The 12,572-nt window shown below is 51.0% G+C and overlaps 1 protein-coding gene across 1 annotated transcript in view; it reads left to right on the top strand.

Moving 5' to 3' along the window:
• Window positions 1–12,572, top strand: part of B4GALNT3 (beta-1,4-N-acetyl-galactosaminyltransferase 3) — a 54,817-nt gene that overhangs the window by 25,787 nt on the left and 16,458 nt on the right. The window contains exons 2-5 of the mRNA XM_084506824.1: window positions 4,883–4,986; window positions 5,643–5,720; window positions 11,488–11,583; window positions 12,108–12,198. Coding sequence (XP_084362950.1) covers window positions 4,883–4,986; window positions 5,643–5,720; window positions 11,488–11,583; window positions 12,108–12,198 — 369 coding nt within the window. The remainder of the gene's footprint in view (window positions 1–4,882; window positions 4,987–5,642; window positions 5,721–11,487; window positions 11,584–12,107; window positions 12,199–12,572) is intronic.

Genomic DNA, 12,572 nt, shown 5'->3' with positions numbered 1-12,572 from the left:
GAGTCACATCCAGCATTGCATCTCCATGTGTGTATTTCTGCTGAACTCACGGGGGGTAAGCAATATTTGCTAGATAATCCTGTGGCACAGGAATATCCCATGATTTAACTCGAGCAATGGAAAATTTTAGGGGCAGAGGCAAGATGTGAATTTTATCCCCCACAAAACAAGCTAGTGCCCCAGCCACTGCCTATCAGTTCCCTCCTTCCCATATGAAATACTCCTCCTATAACTAGAAGGCATCAGCAGCAAGGTGTTACCTGACACGTAAGTCTGCAGGTAAGACTGCGTGAGTGCCCTGGGCTGTTACAGCCGCTCGTTTTCCCTCTCTTGTTCTCGTGCAGAGCACTCTGCCTTTTCCTTAGTCATACCCACGTACTTCTGATGCTCCACAGCGCGATGTCGGAATTTGCAGACTGATGGGCAGCAAAGCCATGCACCTTCGCAACGCAGTGAGTAAGAGATGTAACTGGAGGAAGGATGAAGTAATTCCTGTCTGCACAAGCTGTCTCCGACTCGTGATTTATGCCTGAAGAAGGTCAGCAATTGTATTTTGTGGGGTTCTGTGATAACCAGAAATGGGAAGGTTTGCCGGGTTCCCTCTGCAACAACTGGTTTCCTAACTCCTTTTAACTCCAGGAGAGCTGTTCTGATCTTGATCTGAAGGCAAGGAGTTCACTGCCTATGGCTTTTATTGACTTAAATAAGTAACCAGAGAGAATCTCTCTTGATCAAGCTGTACGCTTGAATGACTTTTTTTCTTTTAATAGTTTCTTTGCCTCCCTGCCCTTGATTCATGATCTGCCCTAACCTTCCCTTAACCCCGTGGCCAGAAACCATTGGCTGTGTTTTTTTCACTTCATCCTTCCCCCGAATTTCAGTTTCAAGAGGTCAGTTCACACCTCATCTTCATGCTTCATACCCTTGGTGTCTGGGGACCTCAGACGTGTGTGCGGTAGACCAGGAGGTTGGCGTTGCTTCCCCAGAGCAGCGCTGCCTCGGCCAGGTGACCAGGAGCTGGCTGCTATCAGGCTGCAGCCGTGACACCATGCTGCCTGGGATGCGATGCACAGCACGGCGTGGCAGCGTGTCCCCAGGATCTGCCAGTCTATAAGCCGAAACCTCAGGCAGCAGGGTGAAAGCACTCCCAGCGCACTGCATTTGTGAGCAGGCTATGAGCTAAATGGGAGTGACTGAGGTGGAGGTGAGGTTTGTGTTCAAGGCAGGAGGCTTGATGTATTTGCATGTGAGAGACTGCAGATAGCTTCAAGTTCGGCTCCTTTGTCACATTCAGGCAACTTCCCCAATATGGTTTGGACTACTACGTGTTCAAGGCACCTAATGGTAATATTTGGGGGTATTGGGCACTGCCCCTGCCTCCCTGTTCAGCCAGAAATAACACCAGGAAAGACCTCTAACTACACTGACATCCCTTGGGATGAGAGCAAGTTGCAAACATCCAGCCAGAAGGGGAGAGGAGAAATAGGATCACCAAACAGAGGGTTAAAGTGTCATGCCACGCTGGGGGGTTGCTGGACAGTGTGGGTGATGAAGAACAAGTCCCTGCCTTACACCTGCCCGTTTCTTCTGGCCCTGTCCCTGTAGCAGCAGAGGAGCAGGATGGTGTCAGATCAGAAGGAAAAAGCCTCCCAAGCAAACCACCCTGTGGACCTGCTGCTACCTGAGGCTGCCGAGCGAAAGCATTCAGCCTGGCTACAACAGGGTTGGTGAGCACCTGGGCATTGGTAGCATTTGCAGCTATGTCAGCAGCAGTAGTAACAGCAGGGTAATCAAATATCAACCTTGGGAGAGAAAGCTGCTCACCTGACAGGGTCAGGGCTTCCCTCCCCTCCATCACTGCCATGAACCTATCCACCCTTCTACCCTTCCACGGAGCCCCTGAGAACATCTCATTGCTCCTCAGGGAGCTGGCAAGAAGACCATCTTTGTTCCCTCAGGCAGCAGTTGGCTTCAGCAGGTCTTCTGGTTGCAGGATGCTGAAGGAGCGTTGTCTCTTCTCCTACTTTCTATCATTCCCTCCCTCCTCCTAGCAAGGAAAGCCAGGTTCACCTCCAGGGATGCTCCATGGAAATCCCCAGGTGGAAAAGACAACCTTTCAGCGAAGAGCTGCAGCACCAGGAACTTTCTCTAAGGGGAGCGTTTATGCTATTATTTTCTGAAATTCATTTCCTACCACGTCGGGGCATTAGCCTGCCAAAGTACAAATTACCCAGCAAGGAGAACGCTACCTCCAGATTAATTTCTAGCTGTTTTGTCTCTTCTGCGTTTGGCTGATGTAAGCATTAGGTAAATATTTGTACAACACGGAGAATTGCCCCCCTTTCTTCTCTTTTCCAAGGGCCAGAGAAATGTCAGCTGTTGGCACTCGTATCCAGCCAAGCTTCTGTGTATGCTCCGAGGTGGGCTCCATGCCAGTCGTGCGTAGGAGCTCGAGCGCAGACGAGCCCAGGAGTCACCGTGGAGGACCAGCCCAAAAGGCAGGCGGTGGTGGCCAGCATCCTGTTTCCAGCAGAGACTGATTCCTGGCATCTCATGTTGAGCTTATTCCATAGATCGGCAAAGTTCTGCGTTTAAAAACAAAATTAAATAATCTCTCCCCTCTGCAAAAGAGAAAGAACTGCTTCTCTTGGTGTCTTTTTCCCTCAATGAGTCTCCAACAGTGAACTCACTGTTTTATTCACTTTTTTTTTTTTTCTTTTGAGTTTTATTTATTTCCTGTCTGATCCAGCCAGGCCCACTCTTCTGGCTCTCTCCTCTGAGGAACGTGTGCCCCTGTCTCCCAAGAGCAAAATGAGCCTTTGAAGGAGTGAGCACTGAACTTTATGTCAGCTCCAAAGACTGTTCCAGCCCCATTGCGAGTGGGACTGTACATCCAACTGCAGGACATTTGGAAACAGTGGTTTCTGCCTCATTGCTCTGAACAAGGTGGAAGCTTTCACATGCTATTTTATGTGGAGACATAGAAATCTCCTTTCCCATGACAGGCAATCTCTGAAGCATGAGATATGCTTAGCTGCATTAATCAGTAGATTACTCACCCAGACTCCCAGACTATTTGACCGAAAAACAATATGCAGAAGATCAAAATTGATATTCACATTTTTAGTCTTTGACTAACCCTGTAAGTTCAGAATCTGCTGGTGGGAAGACCTCGATCAGAAATTTGTGGCTGAACAGCATCTATCAGGGCCCGAATCAAAACCAAACACTTAAACCAACACTCGTGTCAGAAGAGCAGGGCACCTGAGTTGCCCCTGAGCCTTGTCTCTTCAGTGGCATCTCTGACTACTTACTTTCACATTTTCCACAATTCTTGCACTTTCTTTTCATTAATTGCCCCATTTTTTTCCACACAACACGGGGGGCGGGATCAACATCTTTGCTTTCTACTCACCTTTGTCAGACACTGCAGCGCCCAGCTTCAGGAACAAGCTACCAGTGTTTTGCAACTCTGTAGGTGCGATAACAGGCCAATTGCTTAACACAGATGAGGCAGGGAAGCTGTCAAGGGGTCATTTGTGACCTCTAGTTCCTGGGGTTGTTTTGGGTTTGCCTTGGTTTCAACTGAGCTGATTGAAATCATGTCACTTGTAAATGCACTTGTTTAGCCAGGGGAGTTTTAGGTTAGATGTTAGGAAGAACTTCTTTACAGAAAGGGTTGTGAGGCATTGGAACAGGCTGCCCAGGGAAGTGGTGGAGTCACCATCCCTGGAAGTCTTCAAAAGACGCTTAGATGTACAGCTTAGGGATATGGTTTAGTGGAGGGCTGTTAGCGTTAGGTTGGAGGTTGGACTCGATGACCTTGAGGTCTCTTCCAACCTAGAAAATTCTGTGATTCTGTGATTCTGTGCACCCTGCTCTGCAGTATGTGGATTTTGAGCTGCTCTGCTACCAGCCTGGGAGAAGTGTTGGTGGAAGCTTGGGCACTTGTGCTCTTTGCAATTAAGCTCTGATGTGCTGTGGGCACAGTGCTGAGCTGCTGGCAGGTTGGTTAGTTGCTGACTCAATGCCAAAATGTTTAGCAGCTCCAAAAACCACACGGCGTGAGCCACCGTAACGCTGCTGGGAGGCACGAGCTGTGCTCACCAGCACCTTCTGTTAGCGGTACCGACAGTGGTTATGCAGAGGTACAAGGTTATACACACTGCATCTGCTCATCTTTGTCCTTTGGGAGAGCAAGGAGGCCAACGGAGCTGCAGAAGGATCCAAAACCAGATCCTGTCTCAAGCAGACTGGGAGGGGAGTGAAGCTGAGTTGAACCTGAAAGCTGATTTCACTTATGTAGTGATGCATCAGTGCTAGTACTTCAGGTGTTACAGCTGAATGTCCTATCAGGTTTGGTCTTTGTGGTCGTTCAGTATTTCCTTCAAGAAAAGAAGATTGAAAAATGTTATTGTGCAAAAAGGTGCATAATCAGAATAATATTCTTTTGATGGTTGAACTAATTAGGAATCTGGTTATTGTCTTTTTTATTATTTTTTTTCTTTGGGATTATTAGTTTAAAAAATTGGTCATCTTTAGTTTGACCAATGGGATTGTTTGAAGGATCTACAAAGAGGTTCCCAGTCCTGTGATGATTAATGAAATCTCTGAAATACATTTTAGAACTATGACAAATCTTTAGTACAACAAATTAATAAGAACAAGGGAAGAGCTTTTGAGGAAGACAAAGGTGATTTCTCTTTCTCTCTTTGTGTCAGCCTGCCAGCTCCATGTCACATACACTCCTGGTCTCTTCTGGGTGATGCAAGAGTGTTGGAGGTCTCTCAGCCGAAAGAGGGACCAACCACTTTATTCTGGTTACTGCTGCAGCTTCTTTTTTTAGCCTGTACTCTGACAGCTCTTTGTTTCCTCTGTGCAGGATATGAAGACTGGAGGGAACTGGCTAAGGCTCTGGCAGACACAAATGTCCCGGGTGGGGACCCAAGCCTCCCGTTTAACTATCGTCAGAAGATAGGACAGCAGGTGAGGAGACTCGGGATATCTTCTGAACATTTGGGAGGACAAGCCTTCCTTTCTCATGGTGGCCCCACGAGACAGCTCTCTCTACGTGAAGAAAAGAGAGCATGCCAGAGAGCAAAATCTGAGCTGGCTCACAGCAGTGAGAGTGTACAAAGACTCCACTGTAGTCAATTGAGTTATTTTAGACGTGCTCAGCTGCAGTGGTGATGTGAAGCTGGCTGGGTATGTGGCACAGGAAGAGATGGAAGCAGAAATGAAAGGTCAGGAGAGAGGTTGTAGTGCTCCAGCGAAGTACATCTTGTTGCTGTTGTCTGAAGGAAGTGTTGGAAGAACTATTGCTTGGAAGAACTATTGCTTGGACCCTTTGAAATGAGGGTGGGCAAAAAAAATAATTAAGGGATAATGACCTAAGTTTTAGCTCTGTACTAGCAGTCATTATAAAGTGCTGATATCCCTTCCCTTTAATGGGGAACTCTGGAAAGCTGGTGTCAAGAAAGCCAAGGAGCATTCCCCTGTGTCTCCAGTGGCCAGCCTCTTCCTTGGAATAGTTATGGGAAATTGCTTCTTTTCGTGCATGTTCTTGCAAACAGACTCTTGTGTAGCTGTCAGTACCTGGTCACTTGTCAGGTTACTTTGATTGTCCTCTCCTTGTATTTCAGAACCAGGAGCATCAAAGAGGTGGGAGGAATAAGTCGAATTATGCAGCTGTGGACAACCCTGTCCCATGGATGCCAGAGGTTTGTGCCTTTCTCCAGCCTTTTGCACAAGGGAGCTGTAGTTAGAGACCTGTGAGATTGGAAGGGAGGGATCTCTGCCTGAAAATGCATTTGCTTCACTAACAGTCTATTCCCTATCGCTCCCTCCTGGGTTAATGACACTTACAGACCTAAGTAATCATCTGGAAAGACAGGAGTGTCCAGATTCCTGATAATTAGGCGTCTTTCCCAGCCATCAAGGCATCAAGCACCTGCCCATAATTCCCTGAGAGCAGGCAGTCTGCTGTCCCCAAAAGGTGAGGTTTATTCAGATCTGGGAGTGCACAGGACCAAGTATTCAACAAGCAAACACCTGACTGTGGCACACAGAGGCTATGCTACTCTCATATTCTGGCATTTGCGTATTACCCAACTCCTGCTCGATGTACACAGAGGTCTCTCCACTTCACTGACACTTCTGATGAACAGAGACCTTCGCTGGTGACCCTTGAAGATTGGGGCAAATGTTCCCTTTGTTTCTTTCACGCCTCATTTATTCTTTCCTCTGCTGTCCCCTTATCTCGCCATTCCTCTTCAGATAAGGGAGCAATGCAGCCTGACGATAATGAGAGGGACACCAGCCAGGGGGCATTTGGCTAATGGAGTCAGCTGCCTAAATTCCTCGAGGTGATTAGAGACCAGCACCAATTAGAAGGGGCTGCCTCCCAGACAAGTGGGCTCATGGAGAGCTCACTCAGGGCCAAAGCTGCTGCAGCACACAGGGCTGACACGGTGCATTTACTGCTCCCTCATCCCACAGCACCGGGCACTACAGGCTCAGCGTGGCATCCCCATTGCTTCGCACAGGCTTAGCCTGTTGGCTCTGATTTCCATCTCCTGGTGATTTCTCAAAAGCCTGTTAGCCTTGAAATCTGCCAGCTGTGGTGTGCAGTGAGCTGTTTCTGGGCTAGAAATGCACCTGGTGGGGTGAGCAGTGTGGCTTGGGAGAAGGTGGGTGCTGTGCACAGCAGCTTGCCTTGCTCCCTGCTTGGCACCAGGCCTGGGTGCCAGCTTGGTGCCCTGCCTGCCCCAGGGGAAGGGACAGGACTTGGGGTGGGATGTGCCTGCGAAGGTGCTGCGTGCCTGGTCCCACACTGCTCCCTGTTGGGGAGGAGAGCCCTGCCAGGTAGAGGGCTGCTGCTGCAGGCTGGGGAGCAAAGCGCACATTTCTCCTGACCCAGGGATTAAGTTTTCCTGTAACTCTGCCCAAATTAATTACCTGGGGCCTATGATCCCATTGTGCCCTCCCGGCAGCATCTCTAAGCACTTAATTGCATCCTGGATCCTGGGGCGAGGGCAGGCAGTTTGCCTCCCACAGGTCATGGAGCTGGGCTTTGTGTGAACAGAGGTATGTTCTTGACAAACGTGAATAATTAACAGGGTCGCAGGGAGCGCTGACAGCCAGCATGACCAGAGGAGGACAGGTTTCAGTTTTCCTCTTTCGGTATCAGGAGATGAAACAGGTGGTTTGAATCTTCAGATGTGGATAATGTGGTGGGAAAGTGCACATGTAGGGAACCCCTAAAAGTGTTACACGCTGCCTCATCTTGATGGATTCCCACAAGTGGCTGCAGAGCTCGCAGCAGAGCCCAGCTGCTTGCTGCTGAACGTCCCCCAGCTGGGGGAGCTGGCCTGGGCAGGAGGAGGGGCAGCAGCCACCCTACAGAGACAGAAGAGGCTTATGAACTCAGCTTCGGGAGTTTGGGTTCGCAGCACAACGTCGCCTTTCTTCCCCAGCTCAGGCCCTCTCTGTGCCGCATTTATCATCCCTGGCGCTGCGCATTCCTGGGGTTGCACGCAGCTGATTTGCCTCTGAGATGCCAAGGCTGGCCAGGATTAAATTAGGAAAGACCTCGCTTCCCCATCCTGTCCCAGCATGGCACCAGCCTCTGCTCCTTCCTCGGGGCTCCTGGCACTCCTCGCTGCGTGCCCATGACGCCGTGCTCAGGGGAATTGGCCTGCCCAGACCTCCTGGGGAAGAACAGCTCCCGGGGACGTGCTCGTGGAGCACATGTGCTGTGCCAACAGTGCCCTTGGTGCATGACCCGTGGCCGTTTTGGATCCCAGCTGGGTTCTTGCAACGCTGCTGTGTTAGTGGGGTGGAGATAAGCAGTGGGGAGGTGGGGCTGGAAGGGAGGGACCCAAGCAGCAGAAGGAGCCTGAGCAGATGGGAAGGCACAGGCCGCGTAATGCCAGCTCCCGTTTATGGCCCAGCCCCTGGGCTTCTATTCTTGGTGCTGGCCAAGCAAGTCTGTCCAAAATTTCCAAAGCAGATGCTGTTACGGGGAGCAGGACAACTTAACTTGTTATTTACCAGGCTGTAACTTTCAAACCCTTTGATTTCCCAGCTTGCAACTAATTTTCAAACTCAGAAAAAGTCCATCAATGTTTCTCAGGAGCTCTGTGCATGGATTGTGAATGATGGTGTCATTTATTGCTGCAAACTGCAGCAAACACCCCAAGCAGATTATTTTCTGCCTGTTCCAGAGGGGACCCAAATAGCAAACAGAGGAATTTCTCAGCTGCCTGCACTGGGCAGCCATGAGGCGAGCTGGAGGCACAGAGGTGATAGGGTTTCAAAACAGCTGCTGCACTCATGACTCCTGGGGGCCTAAAATTAAAGTGTAGCTCAGTTTTCACTTCCAGAGCAGCATTTTGGACAGCCAGCATGTATCTGTCAATAAAATTCTTCTTTTCCCCTTCAGAGGAAACAGTACAGTAGGCTGCTGCAGAATAGGAGAAGAACCACTTTAGAAAAGACTGAAACTACATCCCTGCCCCCGGCAGGGGTTGGAACTGGATGATCTTTCAGGTCCTTTCTAACCCGAGCCATTCTAAGATTATATATCACAGAATCACAGAATCACAGAATTTTCTAGGTTGGAAGAGACCTCAAGGTCATCGAGTCCAACCTCCAACCTAACGCTAACAGCCCTCCACTAAACCATATCCCTAAGCTCTACATCTAAGCGTCTTTTGAAGACTTCCAGGGATGGTGACTCCACCACTTCCCTGGGCAGCCTGTTCCAATGCCTCACAACCCTTTCTGTAAAGAAGTTCTTCCTAACATCTAACCTAAAACTCCCCTGGCTCAACTTAAGCCCATTCCCCCTCGTCCTGTCACCAGGCACGTGGGAGAACAGGCCAACCCCCACCTCGCTACAGCCTCCTTTAAGGTATCTGTAAAGAGCAATAAGGTCACCCCTGAGCCTCCTCTTCTCCAGGCTGAACAAGCCCAGCTCCCTCAGCCGCTCCTCGTAGGACTTGTTCTCCAGGCCCCTCACCAGCTTCGTCGCCCTTCTCTGCACCCGCTCAAGCACCTCGATGTCCTTCTTGTAGCGAGGGGCCCATATATGTGCAAGAAATGCTTATTATTTACCAGTTAATTATTTCTAAATGTTGTGAGTACAGGAAAATGAAGCAGTCACGTTAGTTCCTGCGAGAAACTCCTCTTAGGTGCCTTTGTAAAGACATTGGAGGTGGGGATGTCGGGCTAGAAATCTCTCACAGCACTGACAGAGCACTTGTTGCGGGGCTGTCTGCCTTACCTTTACTAGGCTGCCCACTGCCAAAGCTCTGCAGTAAAGTTTTGCATTAGGAGGGACTGCTCCAATTTTCCCCTGCAAAGGAGCAGATCTGGGCACTCTTTTGGAAATTCCCTCGTACGGATCTGCTTTGGTGTTTGGGCTACCCCTTTCCAAAGCCAGGGTAGCTCTGTTACAGCGCTGAGTCTCGGGAGCATCTCCTGGGTGCCTTTGCCAGGAAGGCAGTGCAGCACCAGCCTGTCCACGGTGTGGGAGTGTTGTGCTGCATTTGATAGAGATCTGAGGCTGCTATCTGCAGTGTGCAAACAGTGCTCTCAGAAGAAAAAACAGCATCTCTTGTGGATAGCAACAAAGCCACTGCTGCAAGACTCGATTCCTGGCAGAGACTAGCTGGGGGAGCCCAGCTTATTCACCTCAGCTCATATTCCACAAGAAACAGCAACTGTTATTTGATTTGGGGGAGAAAACAGTGTAAGACCCTTGGGTATGAACCTGGATTTCACCAGGGTGCATGGGACTGACCAGCAATTAGGTTCCAAGTCGGTGTCATGCTGGCAGTGATTGATTCATATTGCAGCTCCCTGCAGAGCCCCAAGTTTCTCTTGGCTACAGCCATTGCCCTGAGCCCTCTGCGCAGTTCCTCTCTCATTCTGTGCAGCATCACTTGGGGAAATTACATCTGCTTCGTCCCTCTGCTTTTTCTCTTGCCCGATGGGCAGAGTGTGGGCTGAGGGATGTCAGCAGAGGCGGTGGGGAACAAAAGGGACATCCAGACATCAGCCAAGCCCCGGCAGTGAGAGCAGGCTGACAAGAGACCACTCGAGAGCAGCAGTGGTTATGAATGTGTTTTGCCTGGCACGCAGAGATGATTTTCACGTGCATTACTAAAGCCCACAGCTCACAAAGAGCATTACTGCATAAGCTGGGGCCTGGCCAAGTCTGCTCCACGTCCTTCCTTCAGGCCCCAGTTTATTACAGAACCAAACCCCAACCTGCTGTCCTGGGAAAAATAACTCTGCGAAATGGTTTCTCTGCCAGAAGTGCACAGAGGGGCTAGATCCTCCTCCACCACGCTGTTGCAGCCCTGCTCGAGAGACTTCCCTGACCAAAACTAGAAATTTGCTGCCATCTGTAGACATTTGGGTGCTATTCAGATGTTTCCAAGCCCTGCTCGCAGAGCCTTGGCTAGGCTCTGTAGCTCCTTATATAGGCAAGACAGCTGTGGAAAACCTCCCCAGTCCCAAGGCAACCTATTCCTTTCTTCAGCATTTCCCCATCTAAGGTTGCCTGTACAGTCTCCAGCTTATTTATTCTCCGCTTTTGGATGCCAACCCCGCAAGGAAGGTTTCAGCATCCCGCTCCACTGGTTGCACGCAGAGAGCCTGGGCTGCCCTGGGAGGCAGCCAGCCCTTCCTTTACGGTTGGCTGTGACAAACTCAAGCTTGTTCCTCGAGGAGCACACATCTGCAATCCCACAGCAGCCAAGCCACCAGGCTTTTCCCAGCAGATCTGTGGTGCAGGTCCCCATCAGGCACAGAAAGCCTCTCCCCGTGGGGCTGGTGGGGTAGCAGGGACAGCCACCCCTGCACACCCTCCTCTGCTGCCTGGACCCCAGCTCCTGTCAGTGTTTTTGTGTCCCCGTGGGCACACAGAGGCCACACTGTCCATGTGCTGCTGCTCCTTACCCTGCTCATACATCCATCTCCCAGAGCAGTTGCCTCTCCCCGCTGTCCTCCCTGAGCTTCACCTCGCAGACAGGCTTCGAGGAGGTCTGCCACCTCCCGTCCTGAGGGTGTCCCCTCTTCCATGGGTCAGGAAAACAGCCCTGAAATGGTGGGGGAGCCCAGAATACTTTCATGGAGGACGTAAGACCCTACAGTCTCCTTGCTTGGATCATTATGGCTGCTGCCGCGCCACAGCATATCCCAGACCTCACAGCACTGGTCTCTGCTTTAACACCTCCGTGATGGCTCCAGATTGAGCCCCAGCCATTTAACTGGGCTCTCCCTGGCATTATCACAGCTCCCTGGAGCTGTTCAGACTGTCAGCTGGCCCAGCCCCAGACCCGCAGCAGCTTTCTTCTCTCTCACAAGCCCTCCAGTGCTGGGGCAGGGGCTGAGGTTGGCAGGGCAGGGGAGGGAGGTGGGAAGGATGCCGGGGGATGGGGACACAGCAATTCATGGTGCCCTGCTTCTGCCCCCCAGTTCCAGGGCCAGGCCAATCTGCATGTGTTCGAGGACTGGTGTGGCAGCTCCACTGAGCAGCTCAGGAAGAACCTCCACTTCCCCCTCTACCCCCACGTGAGTAAGACCCCAGCAGCCTCTGTCCCACTGTTCCCAGCTCTGCTTCCTATCTGGATCACCCTCACTCCCTTCACATCTTGTCCCCATCCCTCTCCATCACCTCCTCTTTCTTCCTGCCCCTGGGGGAGCGAGAAGCTTGAGAAGCTTTCACAGGGGTTCAGTGGCCCTTGGGAAGGAGGCTCGTTTTGTCCCTGCTGGCCTGCCAGAGCTGGGACACAGCGTGAAGGAGCCCTGCATTCGGTGCTCTCCCTCCAAGTGGCTGATGAATGCCAGCTCCCATTCCCAGCATCTCTCTGGCATCCCCTATGTGGCTCTTCCCTCTCCTGAGCAGCTCCAGTTCCTCTCTCATCTCACCTGCTCTTTCCCATTGCATCCATCACACACCGTCCCCCATCCTCCCCCAAAAGAAGCCTCATACTTCCCTCTACCCACTTATTGCACCTTTTTTTTTGTCCCCCACCACTTCTCTCGCCTCTTGTTCCTATCACATCTATTATTTTTTTTTTCACCTTCCACTTCAGACACGAACTACACTGAAGAAACTGGCAGTGTCCCCAAAATGGACCAACTACGGTCTCCGGATATTTGGCTACCTGCATCCTTTCACTGACGGTGAGGGCCCTGAGGCTACTGTGCCACTTCTCATGTCCCTGCTTGGCTCTGCACAGGGCTGCCCTCACCCACTGGGCGTGAGACCCCTCATGTAGGCAGCCCAGCTGGCTGTGGCCCTGGTGTGGATGAAGCACGTCTGCCTCCATTGTAGGGTGGAAAGGAGTAGCACATAAGAAAAGAGATTGGAAGTGATAGCTACAATACGATGCCATTGTGAGTGCACAGCCCCATGACGTGTACGTAGGCGCGAGTGGCCTGTAAGCTTTTCTTCCCTCCCTCCCATGCACAGGACTGTACGTGACATTGATCATGTTGCTACTGCTCCCCGGGTGCATGAACACTGTCTGACAGCATCTGTGTCACCCAGCTACGTG

The sequence above is a fragment of the Aythya ferina genome, assembly GCF_964211825.1.
Source record: "Aythya ferina genome assembly, chromosome: 1".
Taxonomy (NCBI): domain Eukaryota; kingdom Metazoa; phylum Chordata; class Aves; order Anseriformes; family Anatidae; genus Aythya; species Aythya ferina.
The sequence above is the reverse complement of the archived record's forward strand: the minus strand, read 5'-3'. Positions and strand labels throughout refer to the sequence as shown.